Genomic DNA, 24,563 nt, shown 5'->3' with positions numbered 1-24,563 from the left:
TAACCATGCTTAAAGTTTCATGAAAAGAAAAACCAAAAAACCACCAGCTTGATGGAACTTTGGTGAGAGTCAAGACACGCCAACCTTACGTTCTGTGACCAATTTATTTCATTCTGCTGCAACCCCAAATTTCCACTACAGCACAGAGACCTCCTTGTATAAAAGGCTGTGAAGTATAGGACATGCAAAATGCAATACAATAATGGGGAGAGGTTGGATTTTCTTCTGGTTTTTTTGGAACAGATTTAAAATACAGGAAACTGAAATGTGGCACAAACATCACAACTTCCATGCACGCGCCTTCAAGTGTCTTTATTTGTTGTGCTGGCACTCTCTGGACTTCAGCATCAGGTTAAAGTCATTCTTGGGAAGAGTAGAAAGTTCACACTTCTTCAAATTTCAGAGTAGTATTAAGGCTGAAATGCACTGGGTACGCTTTTCCTTCATCTTCCAGAGCACCACCAGTTGTTTTACTTAAAGCTGTGTTAAGCTTCCAGCTCAAATCCCAGACCAATTTTGTGACCTCCAGCACTGAAATTCTTGCCGTCAATCAAGCCTGAGAGGGTCAGCTTTACACCTACAAAAGCAAGTAATGAGAACCATCACACACAGATCCCTGTACAGTGCTCTCCCTCAGGTACTTGACCTCACTAAATGTGGCTTAGTTGCTGCAGGAAACTTGTGTACAAACACATCCTTTACTTCTCTGAGTCTGCATAAAGACTTCTAGCTCCTTTGTTCATCTCTTCTGTTCTTAATACTATTTGCTTCTACCAGTGAGAATTACGTACCAGGTCGCAGGGCATGAGTGTAACCAATTCCAATGAGGCTGGCATTGTTCACTTTAGCCTACAAGAAAAAAAAAATCACAGTATTTATACAGTGTGTTTAAGTATTCATACAGAAGTGTCCCAGTGCCCTGAGAAGGTGGCTTATGCATTAATGCTCTTCAGCTATTTGTAGACCAACCTCAATTAGAAGCATGTTCCAATCTTTTCTCAGGAGTTTCCAGTTTAAGCAAATGGTGGTCCAATTCTGCCTACACAAAATGCCACACTGTTCTTCACTGCCCCCTCTATTATGTCTCTATATCCTTTAAAGAGCTACTTACTACAGTCCCTCAGAGCCTGTCTTGTTCACATCACTCAGGAGTGATTTTCTTTTTTCTTCTAATGAGCAATAAATGGATATGCAATCCCCTTCTTGCATTACTAAGTTTTGAGCTCTTTACAGTAGTATTTCTCAACTTTAATTTTGGTTCAATGGTCCTGGAACTAATTGTTGTTTTGAAACATAAATGCTCACTACTTCAGTTCTTAGTATTAAAACACACACACGTCAGCTAACATTCAAGGGTTAACTTACTGTTAGGAGAAGGCTGTAAGCTCAGCTGAATTTCCACCATTGTAACTGTAACATGGTTTCACGTTATGGATTTAAGAATTAAAAGGACACTGCGTCCTCTCATTACCTTTTAAAATACATTTTGCAGCACACTAGCACACTATTCCAAGCACACTAGTTGGACTATTTCCCTACAGACAAAATTATATTTTAGATTTTTTTCCCCCCATAATTTCACAAGTGTGATGTGTGAGGTCCAAATTTAAATCTGAACCACAACAGAAGCCACAGTTTGCCATCTACCATACTTCCTCAGTAACTAGTTAAAGCAACTGCTTCATAACACAAATTTTCAGTATTTAGGAGAGCTTGAAATACTCATTTCTGTAACAAAATTCTTACCACAATGGAAGTCTTCTCATCCAGTTGGTACTTTCCAGCAATACCAAAACGTGTGTTGTTACTGCCAGCAGTCCATGCAAGATTGACTGATGTCTCAACCTTATTATTAACCTTCTGATAAATAGACCCACCAAACTCAGTGCCATCATTCCTGTTTATAATAGATGCAAGTATGTCAAGCCTTGCCTTGTTCAGTAACTCTTTAGATTAACAGATTAACCCATCCCCACAGTCATTTGATCATTATCTCCTAAAATGAACCGGGAGATTTAATACTTCCCTGAACCCAGGCTCACTACTTCGAAGCTGGAGCTGGCAGACTCCTGCTTATATTCTTTTTTACACAAAACATGTTTTGCTTGCAGAATGGAAGAAGACTTTGCAATGGCCAGAGACCTACAGTTTGAGGTTCTGACAAAAAAACCAACAAACCCCACACCCAGATAACATGGTTGCTTGTCTCAAGTAAGCCAGTGTGCAGTAACACATAAAGGAGACTTCAGTAACAATACAGGAGACTTCAATTATGGGAATGAGAAGACTGAAAATAACGTTGTTGCATTACAGTTGTTTAAATACACCATCTTCAAAGCATCTGAATGCCAAGCCTAGAGCTGCACAGTGATGACAGCTGGAGACAAACACAATGCAACACATGCCTCTCTCCTTCACCTTGGGCATTTCTGGGGGGAGAAACCTTCTGTCTGATCGAGAGAGGGAGAAGGTACAGTAGTTTAATTGAAGGCTCTTTTGTCTAGTGCCATAACAGAAGTTAAAGCTCACAGCTTTTAATTACAAATTAACATAAAGTGGCTTTACATCACCATCTTAGATATACAAACCCCAAAATCACTCTGAAACAAGGTATCAAGACAGGCAGGACTCGGGAAGTTACCCCTGTTTTAGTTGTACTGAAAATGAAAATACTGAATATAAATTAATTTGAAACAAATCAGCATCCCCTTCCATTTACCCACCTTTGACCTAAGGCCATTACTGCTAACTACTCCTACAGTTTTTGCTCCTCTGATAATGTTTTTCTAGGCTCAGGTAATACCTACACGTTAGTGTGCAGCTGGAAGTCTCCTGCCTTATATCCCAAGGCAAAGTTATTTTGTGAAAGCTTAGACTTGGCTGTATCAAAAGCCATCTGGTAGCCAGCAAGCCAGCCTTCATAGCCCAACACTGCCCAGCCATAAATGGTTGGTCCAGAGAGATCAATGTCTATGTTGCAGCCTAGATGTACATAATCTCTTTTGTAGGAGGTCTTCAACTTTCCGCTCTTCTTCCTGCAGAGAGAAACAAGCCGTTTTATCTGCAGTAGGATACAAGTATACAATGTATGTAGTTTTATTCCGATATATATTCCTTTACGGCCAGTTAATGAAACTACTGTAATTCCTACTCGAAACTTAACTGCTGATGAAGAGGGCATGGAATAAGGATAATGGTGTTACGTATATTCACATGGTGCCACTTTTCCCCCTACCACCTCAAACTCCTTACAATCCTCAAGAAGCAAAGAAACCCAAAATCGTTTCTCCTTAATGCTTTAAAACCCATCCGGTTTCAATTTTTTTTCCCTGCAAGCATCATGTGTTACGGCATCATCAGTTTCTTTCATGAGCATCCATAACCCTGCAGCAACACCTGTCTTTCAATGATTTTTTTGTCTGTTTGGTTCTCCCCACTGTTCCTTCCTTTGTGCAGTGCTTGCTTTCCTTTCTTCACTGCTGGGTACCAGTCTGCTCTACTGAAAACGGATTTCTTCATCCTCCAGACATCATCCACTTAGTCAGCCTTTCTCTGTCCCTCTTGTGATACCTCTTCCTCTCTCCAATGCATGTCTCTGTTGATTTTGCTACCAATTCAAACACAACTATGACAAAACTTTACCACCTCTCTAATTCTCTTCCCAACCTCCTTTCTCTTCCACTCAAGAGACAGAAGTGTGCCTGTTACTCACACCTAGGCCTGGGGTCTCATTTTTGACTTGGCTTCTAATTCCTCATATCCAAGCAGTATTTCAAACCCAAGATTCTTCTGACAGGCTCTCCCCAACAATAAATAAATACCAGTCATTATTTGCAAAGCAGTCACAAGCTTTGTGCATTATTCAGACATAAACACCCCTCCTTTGCTCTGCTACTTACCGAAATTAAGCACATGAGAATTGAGAAAGACAGCTAAGTGCCATTCCACTGCCCATTCTACCTCCTCATTCAACTGTGCACAGACATCTGGCCAAAAGCATTAGCAAAAAAAAAAAAATTGGTTTACTGAGTTGACAGCATTAGGACTGTCAACACCATGAAGACCTAGTTGTTTAAGGGGAGAGTTAGAGATCTAGTACCTACTGGAAAACAGTAAATTTGCCACTGGCCAAAAAGCTGAAGAATGCTTGCTAGCAGACCTTGTCCTTCTGAGTTCAGTATTATCCACTGCCTGCAGAAGATTCTACAGTGACTGCAGAATCTTCTCCAATAAATGCTGAGCATTTACACAATGAGCAGAGTAAGTATTTTTAGAAGTTATGGGAAATTCTAGCATTCCTTAGATAAAGGCAATAGAAAACGTTTACCCTGTGTTTGGTACAAATGTACTGTCAAGAGCAACCTTCAATCCTTCAGCCAACTGCAAAGAAAAATAGACATCTGCTCAAAAATCAGTTGAAACATAATTTGTTGTATTCCACTACTAGAACTCTACTTCCTGTCTAAAGAGAAAACAAAATACAACCCTAATGTCTCCCTCATGATTTTCAACAAAATCTGAAGATGCTGCATGATGAAGCATTAAAATAGAGCTTTTTCTTCCCACAACGAAACCCTTTAACAGCACAGACTTGGTGGGTATGCTTTTACATACAGGAAGATGACACATCTAGTGCTGACAACAAGAAAATATTCACAGAATAATGACAGAAAGAAAACTACTCAGTTCATGTTTGCTCATTCTTTATAGTTCCAGCAATCCATACAGTAGCTCAAAAATTTCTCTCATAATCTACAGATACTGTTAAGACAGAGCGTATAACCGAAGTGTATAACCGTCTCATTTTCCCCCACCTTTGTTATGAGCCAGACAGCATTTTCCATTTTAAAGCACGGGTAAAAGTACAAACGTGAATGGCCATACGTGGCAGACAGCACTACAGAATTTTTACTATCCTTTGGCATCATTACCTTGTACTCGAGGCATTCAGTGAAAGGCATAAACCAATTAAGGTCCAAAAGAACCGTGTTTTGAAAGTGCTGTATGCTAGCAGTCCTTTGTGTAAGGAGCGCCAAGCTGCAAACACTCATCTTTCTCTTCAACCTTACAAAATATATTCAATCTCAAGGCAGCCAAACTTAAGTCCTTATACATTAAAGCACTTAAAATTATGAGACCTGTCTTTGGTTTCCCTGCATGACTGCAGCAGTGACAGTTCTACATGGTTAGGTTCAATCAGCTAGGTAATTCCACACACCTGTAACTGCAGTAACTGGACCCCCAAATCATCACCTAGCAGCACACGGCTCTGAGAATGCCAGCACCCCCCACTCCCAGCCTGCGTGTTCTGCAAATATATATAACTTCTTTTAGTACTCCAGATTCTTTTGTGCAATTTTCATTCTCCAGTGTTTTCTGTTCAACTCAACACTTTCTCATACCAGTTGCAGGAACATTTCCAAAATATCTATTTGGTCTTACCTGATCCTCCACAGAAACTTCTGTTCCCAATGTGTTATCTGTGTTCCACTTCTGGGTGAATGTAAGTCCGTAGTCTTTGACCTTATATTTGGTCTCTAGATTGCCTGAAGCCTTGCCTGTGTCCGTGTTGGAAGAACCAGTTGCAGTGAATTCCTGTCAAGAACATAGTATCACAGAATCACAAAACAGTCTTGAGTTGGAAGGGACCCAGAAGGATCATCGAGTCCAATTCTTATGTGAATGGCCCATATGGAGATCGAACCTGTGACCGTGGCGTTATTGCACCATGCTCCAATCGACTGAGCTAATCACAGGGTCATGAGTTTCAGCAGCCTTTATATTTAATTACACTCAGTTTTACCACTTGTCAAGTGCCAGCACTCACACCCTTAGGCCTTTTGACAGAACCCTCAAAATCATCGTCATCCTCTTCACTATCCCCACCTAAAATAATTTCTTTTGCGTCACAAAATGCTATGCCTTCTGGCATCTCGGTTCTGAGTATTTCTTTTACTGAGGTGTACTGATAGAGCCTTGGAACTTGCCTAGGTTGGAAAAAGCCCTATTACACAAAGACTCGACACCTTCATTTACTTTTTGTCATGGCAGTTTGATTACTTGCTCCCCCCAATCTTAACTTTACCGCACTTTTCCCCTAGCTTATCTGTCAAAAAATCCTTTTTCTGACTTCTTTTTTTTTTTTGCCAAAGCGGCAGTTATTTCAACATTCCACAGTTTGCTCTGTACCCTCACGTGAATCCATACCCAGATATAAAAAGATACTTGCTTAGGATACAAAGCTGTATATATTCCTGGATTTTTCTTCACAATCTCTTCTAATTCCCTTTATCATCTTACTAGTACTGTCCCAACTGTGGATGAAAAAGCACCTGCTGCAGTCCTGGAAATCCGCTCCCCCTTAGGAAAAGCAATCCTACATTCAAGTTACACTGTTAGATGAATAGCAAAAAGAAGAAAAAAAAAAAAAAAGTTTTTTCTCACATTTCTCCAAACATTTTGTGTGTTTCTTCATTGTAATTATTTTTTTGCCCATGTTTCAGCAGTGAAAATGTTTTTTTGGAGAACTGATGCTTTTCACACCAACTACTGCACCCTAACATTATGGTTCCCCCTACCATTTATGCTACTGTCATTTAGACTCTTCATATACTGTGGTGATGACTTTAGTACTGTCCCCAACAACTTCTCTTTCATTACATCAGCCAGTAACTCCACTTCAGAAGCTAAGTCACCCTTCATAAGGCACCTTCAAATTGTAGACCTTTCCTCCTTTACAGTATCAGAAAGTAACGTGACCCCCACAGCACCCTGACATCTCTCTGTCAGGCTGGTCCTTCACCGAGTAGTGTAATGGAACCAACCACTTTGAATTTTGTATAACATGTATTCTGTAACGTGCTATTCGGCCAGTCCTCCACACATCAGAGCTTCCCGTTATTTAGTGGACTTGAAGTCTCAATATACGTCTCTCCTGGAATAGCTCAAGAGGTCTACTCAGTGCTTCATGCACAGCTGAGTATTAAGCAGCGAATAGGCATATTGCTGCAAGAGTAAGCTCAAGGTGTATGAGTTAGGTTTTGAGAAGCATCTGAGAACTGCTCTCATTTGTTATCCTCATCTCCCAAATATTTCCCTTGAAGAACGACAAATAATCTGTCGCTACATTTCCAAGTTACTTCTCTCTTGAAGTTTCAACATTGAAAGATACAGTACTTAAGAAATGGCAGGATCCATTGCCAACATATCCAAGCTTTGGAACCCTGACTTTTGAGATCCTTCTCGTTCCAGGTTTGTATTCCTGGATGCTGTGTACATTACTTTCACAATTCTGGACTTTGCAACGCATACAAGGATACAAAGACTCTCTTTAAATGGCTGTGAAGTGCTAGGGAGCCAGGGCACATTCCTTACACACAGGTTGGGGCCGTGAGGGACACTGCTGGCCTGGGGGGCAGACTTGCTTAAGCTAATGCACCCCTGCAGCAGCACAGCAGTTATAATAACACATCTAGCCAGATAACAAAAACGTGACAGAAGCCAGGATGCATTAAGACTACCCTTTAAGATAATTGCTATACAGCGTTCTAATGTCAGGTTCCACAAATTCAGCATAAAGACATCTCAAACCTGCGTCAGAACTCAGTAAGTAACTGAAGTAACTTTCTTCTAATCTTAGAGCAGGTAACTGACTAAAAAAGCTTGGTTTCTTTCTCAGATCAAGCAAAGGAGGGATTGTAAACACTTGTCTCAAAGCCAGAGGAAATAAAACACCCTGCATTGTCCTATGATCAAAAGCCAAAGCATTCTGTCAGGCATCAAGGACTCAATCTGCTTCTGGAAGCAGAAGCCACAGAGTCAGAAGCCTGCTGCCAATCAGTCTTTATCTGTGCAAACCAGAACATCTCACCAAACCATCATTTCATGAATTTTTTGTAGCTGAAAAATCAAACTTCCTCTGGCTCCATGTCACACACCAGTCTGCACCAGCAGTTAAGCTTAGCCTCTCATTGTCCTTCTAGCTGATGGTGCCCGGCATCTACAGGAATGCCATGCACTTAGTAGGCAAAACCACTTGCAATCTATGAAACAATTATAGTCACTAGACACTATCATTGTGGTTTTCTAAGTCTACAGGTATCACTGTTGTTTTCTAAGTCCACAGGAAAAACACCCACGTTTGTGTCGTAACAATCAGAGGTACTATTAGTATCCATGTATGAATTAGATCTCACGCTTTGTTCCGAACTTCATCTCCATCCCCAAAACTCTATTTTGTTGTATCAGAATCCTCATCAGAAACACTAACAAGCTCAAATCCTGAAGCAACAGACAACTGTACCAATACCATATCGATCTTGTTTTCCCTCTCGCTGTTTTTACAGTGTTCTTGTTGTGGATTGTTGGACAAAGATTGCAAATGGCTTTACATACATGGATCATACAGCAGATTTAGAGCTATGGAAACAGTCAAATTGCACAGCGTGAATAACAACACGACTACAAACAATTTAACAGTTTACAAATGACAGTATGCAGCACAGAAAGCCTTGTCAGACAAAGCAATAAAGAGCCAACGTGTCAAAACAGTCACTATTCTTACCAACTGGATAAACATCCAATGAAAATTGCATGGAAAAGAAAAAGCCCATTTTAGAACTTAATACAGTTGTTCATGTTCCATCACAATCAGGAGATGGCATCATTAACTATTAGCATATTATTTGAGAATCAAAACTTCCAGCCAGGAAAATTTCCAGCCAGGAAAACTGCCTATCAACGAGATGTCAGTAAGCGGAGGCAGCCACAGTATGGAGACCACACAGTTCCTCTTGCCCACACATTCCTGGTGCACAATGCAAGTAATCATCAAAAGCTCAATTGAGACAGAATACAGTAATACAGAAGTAAGAATTTACATATTTGCATAATAAGAATGCAAGAAAAGAAGGGAGCTAAGGCAAATATGGCTATGAAGTAGGCTGAAAAGCAGCTCATCTTACCAATCAGAACAGCATTGAGTGGTAAGATGTGGAGAACTCAGAGTCAGCGTGAGAAAAATATTATCTAGTAAATGATATATGCCTGTGGTTAAAGGTCAACGTTAGGACACCCATTCCTGGTTTTGCCAGCCTCCTGTGAAATTGTGAGGAAGCTTCAATTCTCCATCATTAAAATGGGGACCACAGAGTATTCTTGTTATTTGGAATGCTAAAGCTTACTTAAAATCTCAAATTCTACGTATTGGGTACCACAGAAGGACTGTTTTCAGTTTTAATTAGGTCTTGAATTTTAAGCACAGTGGAAATGAGTGAGAATGCAGTTAAGTTAAAATCTGGTGCTTATCTGCCCCTTGACCTTGTGGATAAAAGTCCCTCTGGACTAAAAATCCTACGAAAACCAGTAACAGCAGGGAAACTCAGTTGCATTCGTAAGTAGAAATGAGAGCTACATAAGGTGAAGAAACTCACGTCTGGGATGTGTCAATGGGAACAGGGAGGAGAGTAACAACAAGATGAGTGAAAATTCTTGCACACCACAGGAAAAGAAAAGACTGCTACATCAGGTACGTACTATTGTAGAAATAGTTCAGTCAGCTATGAGTTTTAAAATGAGAAATGAAAGAGAGAAGCAACACCTGCCAGCAAGTTAATACTTGTTACCAGTTCAGGAATTTGTCCTTCCATTGCCATGCTGGTGATGTTGAAAGCCCTCGATACTTACCACCCCACTGGAAGACTTGGTCTTCAACTCTAACTTGACCATTCCAAATCCTGAAAATGAAACAGCACACAGCGCCTGTTTCACTGCAACATACAAACAAGTCTTACTTCCAAGATACCCAAAGTAGGCCAGGTAGGGTACACCAACCTGAAACAGCCTATTTTCATGTTTAAACAGTTGTTGATCATACCAATGGTTATGAGGATTACGAGAAGAATGGCTGAAGGAATTGTGACGACCCAGAGAAGTGGCCTCATAATCTATAGTCATAATAGACACCACTCATCAAGTATCTCCACCTTTTATAGCTACCTGCAGTCTGGGACCCATCAACACAGTTAACCCTCTCTTCTGATTTACCTACTTTACATTTGTATTTCTGATTGCAAGGCGGGAAACTTGTCTTTTCCTCTACTCCAAAAACCGTATGTTTCAACTTACTTCAATCAGTGCCATATACAGAGGTACTATTGCTTTCTTCCTTTTCTGTCTGCTCTGAATCTGGGGAAATACCTTGCGCAAAGCAGAAAAGCTTGAAGTAACTGACACCAAAGCAGGAAACTTGAGTTGATTTTTAGCAAAGTCTGAACTCCAGGGTGGGAGAGAACAGACCACAGTGCATTTTAGTTTTATGTAGCATGTGGATTCGGGATACAAATGAAATCTTTATTACATACAAAATCAGATTTTAAAAAATCAACACTTTCTAGTACTGTTTCCAGAAAAGGGAGAAATGCAAATACCATGAAAATATTTGCACTCCAGCTTTAACAACAGGCTTAGAGATCACTCTGCCTCAGGAACCTGTTTATTGCCACACATGGTCTCCCCTATGGCAATCTACATCAGTATCTCTGATTTCATGACTAAATAGAAAAATCAGAAGCTAAAAAAAGGGTGCAGCATTTTTCAGAGACTGTTCTGGAGTGCATCTTAGGGTCAAACTTGTAACCTTCCCCTCAAAGGGAAGTCTTTGCCACTGCAGTACTTTCATAACACATATCCAAAGTTCAGAATCAAAAGGGGCTGGATGCTCCAGAGGCCTCTGCTGATTTTCTGCTGTAAGATGTTAGGGAATCTCTGAGGTACTCATGTTCTTACTGGCATTTTCAAGATGCCTGAGGAAAAAATGTGAAAGGTGATCAAACCATCATCACTGTCTGACTCACCATATCCCTTGTTGAATACATCCCTGGCAGACTTTCCCAAGTCACTGTACGACGGTGGGACAGCCATTGGATCTGAAACATACGGACAGCTGTAAGAATTTTAGCTGTAACAGCATAAAATCTAAACTATATCCAAAGCATTTATAAATGTCTATGAATACATCAGCAACACAGAACTAACAGATCTTTGAAGAATGTTCATCAAAGTCATCCTTGCATCATTGTTGCTTTGTCAAAAACAAGCTTCGAGTCAAGGACGTTACGAAAGCCAATCCATTATTTAGAATCACTGAACCCCAGGTATTACATTCAACTACATATGCTGGCCTCACAGTCTTACATTGCAAAAAGAACTCACGGGAGCCTCACTGCTGTTCTGATAACGAGGAAACATCGCTTTTGTGACAGGACCCATTCTGAAAGGGACCCCATGTGGCAAACGATGTCAGCACTTAACAAGCCCAAAGGAAAACCAGTCTCACTTCCATCTGCACTTGTGACTTCACAGAAAGCTTCTTCAGAGATGTGAAAAATATAAAACACATCTCGGTACACTGTCCAGTAGCCATCAGTGAGTATTTTTGCACTGCACCCACAGAGCAACAAAAACTAAATTTGCTAATATGGGTACATTTCCTAATACTGTTACCGCTACATTGGAGGACAAAGCTCAAAAGGACAGGCATTTAATATTGCAGCTTAGATGATACATTTTGTTAAGTTACCACAATTTAGGGATTTTACATCAGAAAGTCCACAGTAAAGAAGTAGGAAAACTCTTCCCCAGTGGAAAATTAGCCTTCCTCTTCTAAAATTAGTTTGCATAAATGTAAAGGCACACCTGCTCCGGAAGAGAAAAGCTATCAAAGATGCTCCTTTCATTTGATTTTAAGGGCAATTCTTTGCCATTCCTACTGCTGATGCATTTGGTCATATTCTTCTCTGCAACACCCAGCACCAGAAATCCCTGATCCCCCATTTGTTTATACCAAAAGACTGAAAGACTAATCTATAAAGCAATGATGCAAGCAAAACACGTGGAAGTCCTAAAGTTATCACTTGTCTTCCACCATTTTAGTTGCGTACCTCTGTACTCACTTTCCCTGTCGCAAATGCAGCACTACTGTCCTGCTTTCAGACAGCAAGCCCTTCCTAAAATGAAGCACTTGGGCAATTTACATCACACAGTATACAAGCACTCTTTGTTCGGTGACTTAATAACTAACCTGCACTATCTATCTATCTATCTATCAATCAGTACACAGGCTCGATGATCCTTGTGGGTCCCTTCCAATGCAGGATATTCTATGCTTCTATACGTACCTGTGGGTTTAGAGGATCTGGAGCCCGTGGAAACATTACAGAACGCTCCATAACCGTGGATTTGTAGCTGGCCCTCCCCCGCCCCGCCCTTGCACAAGAAATAACAATACCCGTGAGGCCGGTTTCACATTTCCTGACGGACGCGGGGGGGCCTTGCCCATGGCCGGCGTCACGCACCTTTGGCGGCAGAGCCGGAGCGGCGGCGGCTGCGCGGGCCCGGGAGCGCCGCCCCCGCCCCGGCGCTGCCCGCGTTACGCAACGGGTAACGGAGCGGGCGCGCTCCGGCGCCTCTTCGTCTCCCCGGCTACCGGCGCCGTGGGAACACTCGGTCGCAGCCGCCCCACCACTTCGTCCCTCCCGGCCGAGAAACCGGAGCGGCTGGCAAGACCCCCGGCCGCCCGGTCTCAAGAGACAGAGCCGGCCCGCGTGCCGGGGGTGCCCTTTCGGCAGCCCGTGGACCCGAGGACGAGGAATTCCCGCCGGAGCCAGCGGTCGGTGCCCCCTCGGGCCACTGGCCCAGCCCCGCCGCGGCAAGGTGACTCCAGGGCCGCCCGCCTCGGCCTCGCTGAGGCCCGAAGGACACCACCGCTCCGGCCGGACAGCGCCGCGGGACCCGGCCCGCCGCGGCCCACGTCCCCTGCGCGACCCCGGCCCCGGCGCTACCTGCCGCCCGCGCTGCCTCCGCTCCGGCTCCCGGCGCCCCAACGTGCGCATGCGCGCCGCCGCCGCTGCGCACGCGCCCTGGCCCCGCCCCGCCCCCCGGGCCCGCTGCCGGCCCCGCTCCCCCCGCGCGCGGTCAAGGCGCGGCGGCGGCGCGGGAGCGCGCCCAGGAGCGCGCCCAGGAGCGCGCCCCGGCCTCGTGCCGGTGCGGCCAAAGGCGGCACTGCAGCCGGAGCCGCCGCCGCTCTCGGCGGCCGGTACAAATCGGTGCTTGGGAGCACGGAGGAGGCGCCTGCGGAGGTATTCAGTGCCGCAGGCCCCGCGCCCACGGAGCCGCAGGGCAGCCCTGCCTCACCCAGCCTGTCAGAGTCGGTATGAGACTCTAGCGGGCACTAAAGCTCCTCTCAAACCCTTCAACCTACCTACGAACATCCTTAACGCATCGTCAGCCCCATTTTGAACTACTGCTCAAACTCCTTCGTAAGGGCCACTATAGCCCTGAATTGAAGGAAGGAGACAGGCTCACCCAATCTTGAAGCAAGACTTGGCAACTGGGACAAAACCAAACACTGACAGAACAGTGCAGCCAGTATTGCTGACAAAGCCCAACTGTTATTCTGCACATAAATAAGGTTGCCTATGTGCCCACCAAGAGTACAGTACGTGCCCAATTACACAGATTCCCTGCGATATAGGCACAAGGTTCACAGCTATTGCCTCCCAAGACTACCAGACATTTTGCAGTCTAGTAAAGCAGTCTAGAAGAAAAGCCAGTCAAACTGATATTTAGAGAGTGGGGAGAGAAAGGAAAGAAAGAAAAAAATAGGACACATTGTGTATTTATACAGTTCACAAAGACAAGCAAGCTCTCTGAAGAAGCCTTTTTTTTTTTTTTGCATGTAGAAGAATTCACAGTATCATGGAGAGAGACTGCAAAGCCAACAAATTCTGTATCAAGGCCCAAGACAAAGTAGTCTTCCAAGCTACATGTTGAAGAGGATGGAGAATGCATCAGTGTAATGCTATGTGCTGCCCAGGAAACGTTTGTAAAGATGGTAAATGTGTTACTGCTTTTTGATCGCCTAAAATTACAGCTAATAAAATAATAATCAAATGCCATTACACATTCATGATGGAATATTCAGTCTGTTTATTCCTACTGACTACTGAAGAAAATACTAAGTATATCAGCTATATATATTTTTACAATGAGACATCAAAATACTTCACATAGTACCAACTTAACTTCTAGTTACCTTACATACTACTGCATGCATTAACACTGGAGAATATTCCCAGAAAAGAATTAAAACTCCCAACAAGAAAAATGGAAGAAAATATAGGGATAACTAAGAGCATCAGCCTATAATCTCCATTACTACAATTGATCAACTCTCCTTGTAAAAGAACAAGTTAAAAATGTAGTTGTTCTGCAGGCTTCGGTCAGATAAAAATAAGAAATAGTATTATGCCTGTTTCATGATTTGGGCCAGGTTAAGTAGTCTAACAATACATAATCCTCTCTGCCCTCGTAGATGCTGATAAAGAGCCTAACCATTAAGAAACCAAGAGAACTGTTATATAGTTAGCAGTAGTCGATTTGACTATGTACAAAATAGTCTCATCTTTTCAAGCTTGCAGTTCTGTAATATGGTTGCCTTACTGCTACAAGGTATTCAAATACAGTAGCAGCAATAGATTCTACGCTCATGCTCTGTAACACATGGAAGCTAGCAGTTTACTACTTTGAAAAGTTTTAAGTTGACCAACAGAATCCCTGTCCCAAATACAACTAGTAATGCATTCTTGAAGAGACCTCTTCTCACATCCAAAATATTCATTACCTTTCCCAACAATTAAAGTGGAGGTATGTAAAATAAGATTTGACAGGTGTGCATATAAAAAAGGGCAGATTGAATCTACAGGAGCAGTAGCAGTGCATCAATTAATCAGACCAAGCCAAACAAGTTAAATGAAACACAGAGCACTGCAATCAATGGCACTACAACATATCTAGTAGCAAAATTCATAGGTCACATGCAACAGCAGAATGGTCACCTTAGCATATAACCCATATTGAAAGATTTTACAAGTAACTACACAAACAACTCATCGTGAGCTTCAGCACCACACCAAGACACTTCACACAGGTATGAGGAGATACAGACAGTTGAAAATGGTACTCTTTAGGAGTACTTCACGATATAGCCCGCTTTTTCATTCTGGTATCTACATATATATATAAGATACAAAAAGAGATGCTGGATGCCCCATCCCTGGAAACATTCAAGGTCAGATTGGACTGGGCTCTAAGCAGTCTTACCTAGTCAAAGATAGCCTGCTTATGGCAGGGGGACTGGACTACACGATATTTAGGGGTGCCTACCAACCCCAATTATTCTGTGACTATATGAAAATGAAATCTCACAGGATTTATCTTCGCTAGACATTCTGTACGAGTGCCATGGACTTGCTTTAGACATCAGTAATATACAGTTTTTCCAGTAACATCCAAAGTAAGACTATGGACTTTCACATGTTCATAAGCTATGAAAACACCTCTCTAGGCTACAAATCTAGACAAGCAGTTAGTTATTCACTCCGATCCTTTGGCTCTCGGTACTTCCACTGGATATAGTCAAAGATGTCTTTTTCGCATTCTACTGGCAGGGCCTCTCCAGCAACTCCTGCAAGCAAATTACACAGGCTATTTGAAAGGTGGAAAGCATGTACCATTCAGAAATGCCAAATGCACTGCAAGATTAAGACAAAACTGCTGTAGGTAAAAGACCTAAAAAACCCACCCAGAATGACCTCCCCACCCTCCGTGAACTTTTCATAGTGTTTACATGCTGATTCTCATTAGCATCAAAGGAAACAAGGTCATGAATTAACTTTGGGGCCATGCGGTTACGCAGCTGAATAAATTCATAATTGTGTGTGGGTATATAGAGTCACCTCTCCTCCAAAACAAAGCAACTGAAGGATATGACATACCTTGTGAAAAGAGTAGGAAACCAAGTATGTGCTGTCCATGACACAGAAAAAAAATCTTTAAATCAGTAAGACTTTAAGCAGATTAGGTGGCCCAAAGAGGTAACTTTGTGCCACAGAGCTGTCTGTACATTAGTGGGCTGCCCCTTCTTGCTGTAATGGTGTCCAGTACCAAAAAGGACACTGTGAAAAATTTCACGAACTATAGCATTTATCAGAAGTATTTCCAAAACACTTCAATCAATTGAAGGAGATCACACAAACTGCATAACTAGAAAGAATACTCCGTGCAAAGGCCCAGACTTACCAGTAACACCCAAACGACGTATGGTATATTCATTGATTGTGAAGCCCATTTCCAGAGCATGAGTTCTCATGTTCTTATTGAATATATCACTTCCTGTGAAATACAGTACACCACAGTAATACTGATCTTTCGGGATAAGCCTAGAATAAAAAACAGAAGCGCAGACTTAGGACAAATACGTAACAAAAGAGGTACAAGCCATTTAGAATTCAGTCATTCCGACACTTGTAGGTTTACTTTGTATTTATGTGTATACATTCTGCAACTCTGTACAATTAATTTCCCACAAGCCAGATGCAAGAATGAAAGGAACTGCATATCAAAGAAAGGTTCAACACATCCACCCTTACCCAGAAGTTATTGGTGTTCAGCCACTACCTGGTTATGATGCTTGCACTCCTGCCAAGAATCAGTGTCAAAGCAGGAAGATAAAATAGGACACAATTCTGAATCTGAAGAGAATATCATTATTTGAAACACAGCATTATTGCTAATAACCTGCTGTTGTTACTGGCAATTGTCCAGTGGCTGCCACACTGCAAAGGCATTAGAAACCCAGTAAATGTCACGTTCTGAACACGGAAATAGAGATTTGAATGCGAAAACCGATGCAAATGCCTACTCTGTAGCAGACAGCTAAACTAGGGGTTTGGGTGGGGGTTTTTGATGTGTGTACCGGATGTCAATTCTCCTATGTGGATAGGCTGTTCCATCTTCTTTATCTGGCAGCTGACAGACACCCTGTGAGGAAGTAAGGCAAGCAAGAAATTCAAATGAAATTAAACAGATTTGAGAACCATCTTTACCTCCCCATCCCTAAACAACCTCTAAATAATCCTCAGTCATCCTGGAAAGCAAAGATAAATCCCTGCTGAATTGAATAAATATTTTACTAGAACAGCCAGACATCAGAATACAGTGAATCACTATTTTACACTGTTATGAGAACTGTTGTTCAATGTAGCATATAACTGCTTCTTAAATTTTTATTGCACCAGGAAGGATCGCAGGATTCCTCATTTCCCTGTCCTAATTATTATCAGGGTTTTCAGTACATACAAATATCAGCAGGTTAAGAAAAGAAAAAAAACCCTGCACTATCAGCATGGGATCTAAGAAAATTAATGTTCTTGTAATTCATTACTTGCTTTAGGCATCCCACATAATCCCTATTATATCCTGTGTCTAGTAGCTTATCCATTAAATCTGTTCTGCAGCAAAACTGACACAAAAGGAGACAAAAGTATATTATGTATTAGACAAAATCAGGTAAAAATAGCTCTGAGATCAAAGCTAAATGTTTCCAAGATCCCGAGGCACAGTTACAGAAGTGGTCACTGGTGCAACTGAAGAGGCGATGCTGCGCTGAGGTTCCAGGAAACATCCAGCAATACACACACAACTGACATTATGTGAGGAAGGTTATGTCAGCAGGGTTCAGAACTATGCAGATACCTGTACACTTTCTAATACTGACATCTTACCATACGGGATTCCCTGAGTTAACTGCAGAAGTTCTTACGAGGTGCAAGGGAGAGAATTAAAAAAACACACACAGACACACCATCCCCCACCCCCAACTCCAGCAGTCCAAGCAACATATCTTGTATTCATTCTAGCTTCTGTCAGGAAAAGTAATTCCCCCACAACATCCTTCACCACCAAAAAAGCTCTTACCATGAATTTTGTGTCACCTTTAGAAAGCATATCTGTGACAAAGTGGACTTTTTCTAGTTGTTCTACAACATGACGCAGAAGTTTTGACTAGGAACAACAGTAAAGAAGAAGAAATTACTTCACAAATAACAAGAATATCTTACCTATTTCCTAGACAGAGGGTCATATAAATACAGGACATCATCATAATTATATGTACTATTCTACACAAAATCTGACCCAAATGGAAAAAACCTAACAATAATACCGGGAAAAAGCTAATAAAATTACAGTTATGCAACATAAAAACCATTTCCACCAATAGCCCCATGTGAGATTGCCTCTAGTTGGAAATGACAAATCTAATTCAGGTTTTAAACAATGAATCTATAGAAGCAACACAAGAAGAAAAACCACTGTCATTAATATCACTTCAGAGTTAGTCCCAAAACATTACAAGGGCAGCAGGACAGTTTCCTATCATCTAAATGATTACGGCTACATAAAGAGATACTCAGTCTACCTTTAATCCAGCTGGCTTTACAGTTCTGCATTATAAAAGCACTCAAATTCAAGGGAGTGGGGGAATGCATGTGACAGGAAGAGGAAGGACAGAAGGATAAAAACAAGCATATTGACCAGTTCTGCAAGAGAAACGCAACATAATACACGGACTTGAGAAGTAATTTAAACTCCTCAAAATAAACATGGTGATCCAAGAGAAGAGTTTAATATTACAGTAAATACAAAACCACAAAAAGCTGCAATACAAGTCTGAGACTATATGCAAGGTACAGTACTGATCCACAGCATCTGAGAAACACACCTGTTTGGATGATTCAGATGTGAAGCTGGGATGGGTTAGGAGAACATCCATATCACCACTTGACTCTGCACCTAGGCAAGAAAGACGCAAAGAAAAATCCTTCTGTGTACAGCAAAGTATACTAATGTTGGTGAATGTCCATCTTACCTCTTCTGGGAAACATGTTTTTCTAGCAGAAAATGGTCGCTATTCTAGGTATTAGTAAAAAAAAAAATCTTATAGTAAAAGAATCTTGTTATTTCATCAAAAGGTTTATACACCCCATACCTAAGAAAAGATCCAAGGCTTTCCTGCTGCACTCTATAGCAATGAAGCACAAATGTCGTTCACGTAAAAACAAAGCAAACAATTCACGTTACAACATCCTACTCTTTATGGGGGAAGGGTGGAGAAGCAAAGATTTATGTGTCTCACCACTGAACTAGCTAGTCAAGACAATACTAACAGGAAAGGCCAGGTTCCAGCATAGGCTCTCTCAAGAAGAACAACACACACAGTAACTTGTCTTGCTTATTATCCCACAATAGAGATAACAAGATCATAGTGTACCAACCTCGCCTAAAACTGCCACAGACTGTAGCAATATAGTTTGGGTCCAGCTTCTTTATCTCCTTCAGCACAATTTCCTACGTAAAAAGGAAAGAAGTGTGTTTAGAGGCATCAATCATTCACCGGCCATCAGTACTCCCATTCTTAACAAAGAGATTCTTACCTGCATTTGCAGCATTTCTTCCCTTGGGATTCTTTTCTCGAAATCTTCAAAATACCTGCAAGTACAAAAATAAAAATATCTCAAAGAGTGGCAGGGGCAGCATCTTAAAATTTTAGTCAATTAAATGTATGTCAGAGGAAAGAATACCATCTTACAAAAGCTCCCAACTCTCATCAAACATCTCAGAAAACATCTTGCAAGGCAACAGCAAAAACTCGCAACTGCAAGTTTGACAACGCTCGGAACACAGTTTCAGTATTTCCACTGTATACAAAGAGCTGCTATGAGGTGGGAGTAGTATTACCATATAACCAATTGCTTAGTATTTACTTAGCCCTCTGAAAATACAAAAGGTTCCTGACGAAACTCAGCCCACCAGCTGAGTGGAAGGGGTCCCTCACCCATGGTCAGAGGTGACCTATTCTGGAAAGAGTTAAATGGAAGCTCCTGACTCAAATACAGCTCCAAACATATTTGCCTTCCACTGTAAAAATCAGATTGTCAGCATGCTGCTTGACTGTGGAGAAAAAGAGGCCAAGTGAAACAGCATCTGGTTCACATCTGGTTCAGTTGCAGCTTCTGACAAACACAACTGTAGTTCTTCCAGAACCAGCACACCAAACAGACACTCAACAAGCAGCATTCAAGTGGACGAATACCGAAGGACAAACACACATTTTGCACAGCATTCTCAAGTTCAGACATGCAAAGGTCTTACCTCATTCACAGCACATAAAAAAATAGTCCAGGCCACTTCTATGCAGATCGTGAAGAAACACCACCACAACCTCACTAAAGTGGTTCTCCATGAGCTAACTGAGGAACTTGATACTGACTTCCTTCTGAACAGAGACTAAGCCTTTCAACCCCAATGAAACAAAAGCTCTAAATAACTGCTGAAAAGCACGTAGAGCACAGAGAGAAGAGAACCTTACTTGGCCTGCATAATCTTACGTTACACCCTGGTGTATGAAGGACTCATTAAAAATGCCAAGCACTTGCACCCAAGAAAGCTTACTTCAACCCAATTCGCTGGTGATGGGTCAGCTTGTGCTCAATTTTTCTTAGATCTAGGAAAAAAACCCAAACAAAATAGTTAACCGAGGACTAAAAATCTTACGGTAAATTTCCACCAATGCAAAGATGACACATGCAAAAAATACCTAACGAGAACGCAACCTCAAAGCAGGGAATTTCAAGCTATCTACGCAACAGCTGATAGGATGACCACATATGCACAGAGCACTTCTGATAAAGACTTAACAGACCACCAAAGAGCCAAAATCCTCGTTATCTTCCACGTAACCTGCACGTCCTTTACTTTGGATACGTACACTATACCTTAAGCCTGTGTACTAGCTTTAGCATCTTGCACACCTTCCTCAAAACCCAGGGCATATATGCTACTACAGTACCACTGTAAAAGAGGCAGCTTGACAGAAAAAAAAGATTACTGGAGCATGAACAGAGGCCCCAAATTTACACTTACCTTCTAGAGTCTTAATTCCTTCCTCGACAAACTTCCTAGCGGCAGCAGGACTGCGAAGAGACAAGGCAGTCTGGCATCAGGAACAGTAAGAATCTTACGATGCTGAATGGGACATTAGAATTCTTTATAACTATCTCAGTTCTTAAAGGCCAAGACTGAGGTTGCTTGTGCTGTTTACATCTTTTCAGCATACTCATTTTCAGTTAATGCTTTCGGTCAGCAGAGATCCAAAGCCTGGCCTGCACATTTTTTAGCATCAATATAACTATACAGTAATGTATAATTGTAAAAAATTAAATACATCACATCAAATAGGCAGTATTGCTTCAGACAGTAACACCAAATGCCCGGTAACATCGCAGCAGAGTCCTGATGGGCTTTTTTGTTCGCATGTTTTTGTCTCGATGCCTGCTTCAAGGCTCTGCTTCTCCTTTTACAAAAACCCCAAGGCCAGATCCTCACTGCCGCTTTTCTTGGACTTTCACGGTTCCATTCTTGACCGGCATTTCCCTCATTCCCCTCTCAGCTTGCACACAGGAGCTTCCCACTTCCACTCCTGTGCCACAAAGTCTGTAATTGATGATTCTATACCCTTTTGTCTCAGTCAATCCCGTAATCACAACTGCAGTGTGTCAGTGGGGGCGTTACATCATCCACTCAGGCTCAATCTCTTCATTATTTGCAATCACCCAAATTCTGCTCATAAGTCTATCAAATGAACAGAAGGGGGGGAAAAAAAAAAACACGAAAAAACACCCCAAGAAACTTTTACCCAATGCCAGTGACTCGTGTCAGGAGGTTGATAGAAGCACTTGTATCATCTTGTCGAATCTACAAAAACAAAACAATGCAACCCAAATCCTTCTTTGCTCCATTTGCAATAAACAAACAAAAAAAAAGCCTTGAGAAGACAAAACAGCTTAGTCAGGCTCAGGCTCCGGTCTGGAGGTTCACTGTAAGTCACTGGAAAACAGTACCGAGGGTAGTACGGCGAATCACAACAATGCCACACGTAACTAGCCTGAAAACCGCCCAACTATCCATGCTAAGGCGAACAGCAGGCCTAAAGAACAAATCTCCACGGCCTTCCAGAGACAGAATTCCACTTCTGACAGAAGACCTGCGCGTGCCGATCACATGAGCTAACATATTTTCATAAACAGACGGTTTTGAGGCTTTGGCTGAGCTTCTCAATCCTTGATTCTTACTTACCGTACACTCTGCGTTCACCATTCCTACGATTCTCCAGGGACAACAACAACAGAAATGTGCAAAGCAAGCAGGCTACTTTGCAAGTTATCAAGGAAAGCAACTATCGAGAACCACAGAACAGGGGAAAAAAACCCACCTTTTCCAATTTGCGTAGTTTTCCAGTGGATAAGAACTCGTCTATCTTCTCAGCTATTTTAGCACCTACTCCATCCTAAATATTGGGGGGGGTGGAGTACAAACAAGTTAACTTCAAAACCACCATTATATGGGGAAGCAAGGAAAACTCCCTAGAATTTAGAGTCCAGAAAGAACTATGGGGCACCCAAGACCACAATAAAATACTGGGCTATAAAAGAGCACAAGAATTCAGGGGCACAATACAAATGGCATAAACACTAATTCAAGGGCTATAGCAAGTTCCCTCGAAGCAATAATTTTGAACAAGGCTTTGATTCTTACTGCTCAAGATCTCTGAATCAACAGAGGAGTAACAGAGCAAAGGGGAAAGATATTTTTACAGGCAAAGACTCAGATGGGACGCCCAGTTCCAGCTGCGAAACCCCCACAGTGGGCACACTTCGTCCCCGTCCCCGAACTCTGACTCGGGTATCGGAAAGAGGCGCTGGCAGAAGCGGGGCTGCCCCCACGCTTCCCAGGAACCTCCGGCACCTCGTCCCCGCTCCGGGTGCCCCAGATCCTCCCGCCGGCAACCCGGGCGCGAGCACCTACCAGCTTCTTGGCTTCAGCCCCGCTCCGTATCTTGCTCGGATACCGAGAAATGACCGAGGCCGCTTTCCTGCGGAACAGTGCCGGTCAGCGCCCGAACGGGTTGGGCCCCGGGGCGGGGGCGCGGCGGCAGGGAGGCGGTACCTGTACGCGTTGTACTTGTGGATGGCCCGGTTCACGTTGCGCTCGTAGTTGGCCAGCTCTGCAGGAGAACCGCGGTGAGAGCGGCCAGTCCGCGGCCTTTCCCACCCACGGAACCGACCGAGCGCACACACCTACCGGTGAGGAAGTCGGTGATGCCCTCGTTGGGGCTCTCCTGGGGAGCTTTGCGCTTGCTCATGGCCGGCACCGGCACCGAGCGCCCGCGGGAGCTCCGGGCAGCGATCGCGGGGAGGCGCTTCCGGCAGTGGCGTCACAGCGCGTCCGGCCCCGCTACGCGTGCGCGGGAGCGCCGGAGCGGCCGCGGGGGCTGGAGCGGAGCGGCCGGTGGCCGGTGTGCTGCTAAACGTCAGTGTGCCGTGTCACGGGCCTTCCTCACGTCTTGATGGCCTCGTAGCCCTTTTTACCCAAGTAGCCAAGTATCGTGGGCTTCAGGTGCCATCACCTGGGTCCCGAACGTCCGTACTTCTCGACCTAGCGCTCCTCACGCGCCCCTCTTTTCACGCACAGCACGCATGTTTCTGCCTCGCGCATCTGAGATTTTTGGCCAGTCTGCTTTAGCGGCACTCTTCCAGGCTGCATGGGCAGCCGCGGTCTAATACCAAAGTAACCCAGTTCCAAAATACCAGAATAAACCGGTTTCAAAATAATAGAAAACCAAACTTCAAAATACCAAAGAAAACCAGGTTTCAAAATCTCAGATGTAAAATATCAGAATTTTAACCTAACCCAAGTTCCAAAATACCAAAGTAACCCAGTTTCAAAATACCAGAACAGCAAGTTCAGAAATACCAAAATGACTCCATTTCAAAACACCATAACGTCAAGTTCCAAAATATAAAAACGTCCCAATTTCAAAATATCGCAAAATACCGATTTTCAGATCTCTCATATGGGCAGGATTCCCAAACCCAAAAGAATGCGATGTTGTCAAAATGGAACCTGTGCTACCAAAATGGGTATTTTCTTCTCTGAAAAGCTTTCCCCTGATGACCATCAATCCATATACTTATTTTAATCATACAGCCAGATGTAATAAGAATTTTACTTTTTGTTTAAAAGCAAACACTCGTAGCAATTTTCCACTTAGGTTGTGTCTGTGAGAACCGGCATTTGGGCCGCAGAGCTGCGGTCGAGAACAAAGGCTGGAGTAAATCTCCCTGGATGGACAGGGAAAGACTGAGTAGCAGGCAAACAAAGGGAGTATTTATAAACTATATCAATATTTCACTGAAATTCAGGGTGGACCAGCGACAGAGGTGCTCGGGTTAGGTCTGGGCCTGTCAGGATCAGCCATAAAAAACCCAGTCAAACCCCTGGCCCCTGAAGGGAACTGTCAAACGCTTCAACAGAAACACAATTTGGTAACGATTGCAGAGGAAAAATTGCCAGTGATCACTTACAATCTGTGGGAAATTTCCTCGGTAATTATAAACCTAGAGCATAGGGAAGTTTTGGAGGCAGGATCCCAGTTTTGGCCACGGGCATCCAGACAAGAAAGCCAGTCCTTTTCCAAGGAAAGGAAAGCCCAGCACCCCAGTGTTTCAGGGGCAGACAATGGCCCATGTAGGGGAGGGAACAACCAGCAGGACCTTTCTCCAGTTCACCCCCTCGCTCCGAGGTGTGGCAGCTCCAGGTGTGGCCAG

At 43.0% G+C, this 24,563-nt stretch overlaps 2 protein-coding genes across 2 annotated transcripts; both read right to left on the bottom strand.

Moving 5' to 3' along the window:
• Nucleotides 1-85: 85 nt before the first annotated feature.
• VDAC3 (voltage dependent anion channel 3) lies at nucleotides 86-12,907 on the bottom strand. Its single transcript, XM_082298312.1, has 9 exons — nucleotides 12,840-12,907; nucleotides 10,854-10,925; nucleotides 9,685-9,734; nucleotides 5,443-5,595; nucleotides 4,328-4,380; nucleotides 2,808-3,035; nucleotides 1,747-1,897; nucleotides 792-849; nucleotides 86-577 (listed from the first exon to the last, which is right to left on the bottom strand). The coding sequence occupies exons 2-9, from the start codon at nucleotides 10,918-10,920 to the stop codon at nucleotides 486-488; spliced, it is 852 nt and encodes a 283-aa protein (XP_082154438.1). The 5' UTR covers nucleotides 10,921-10,925; nucleotides 12,840-12,907; the 3' UTR covers nucleotides 86-485.
• Nucleotides 12,908-13,966: 1,059 nt separating this feature from the next.
• Nucleotides 13,967-23,152, bottom strand: POLB (DNA polymerase beta). The gene is made up of 14 exons (XM_082298414.1): nucleotides 23,038-23,152; nucleotides 22,903-22,960; nucleotides 22,762-22,828; nucleotides 22,169-22,243; nucleotides 21,593-21,651; nucleotides 20,821-20,870; nucleotides 20,350-20,401; nucleotides 19,332-19,386; nucleotides 19,173-19,245; nucleotides 18,620-18,690; nucleotides 17,815-17,901; nucleotides 16,814-16,878; nucleotides 16,138-16,277; nucleotides 13,967-15,523 (listed from the first exon to the last, which is right to left on the bottom strand). The coding sequence occupies exons 1-14, from the start codon at nucleotides 23,096-23,098 to the stop codon at nucleotides 15,429-15,431; spliced, it is 1,008 nt and encodes a 335-aa protein (XP_082154540.1). The 5' UTR covers nucleotides 23,099-23,152; the 3' UTR covers nucleotides 13,967-15,428.
• Between the last annotated feature and the right edge of the window lie 1,411 nt (nucleotides 23,153-24,563).

Source organism: Coloeus monedula, assembly GCF_965178545.1.
Source record: "Coloeus monedula genome assembly, chromosome: 28".
NCBI classification, from domain to species: domain Eukaryota; kingdom Metazoa; phylum Chordata; class Aves; order Passeriformes; family Corvidae; genus Coloeus; species Coloeus monedula.
Note: the sequence above shows the minus strand (reverse complement) of the source record. Positions and strands in the feature narration are given on the sequence as shown.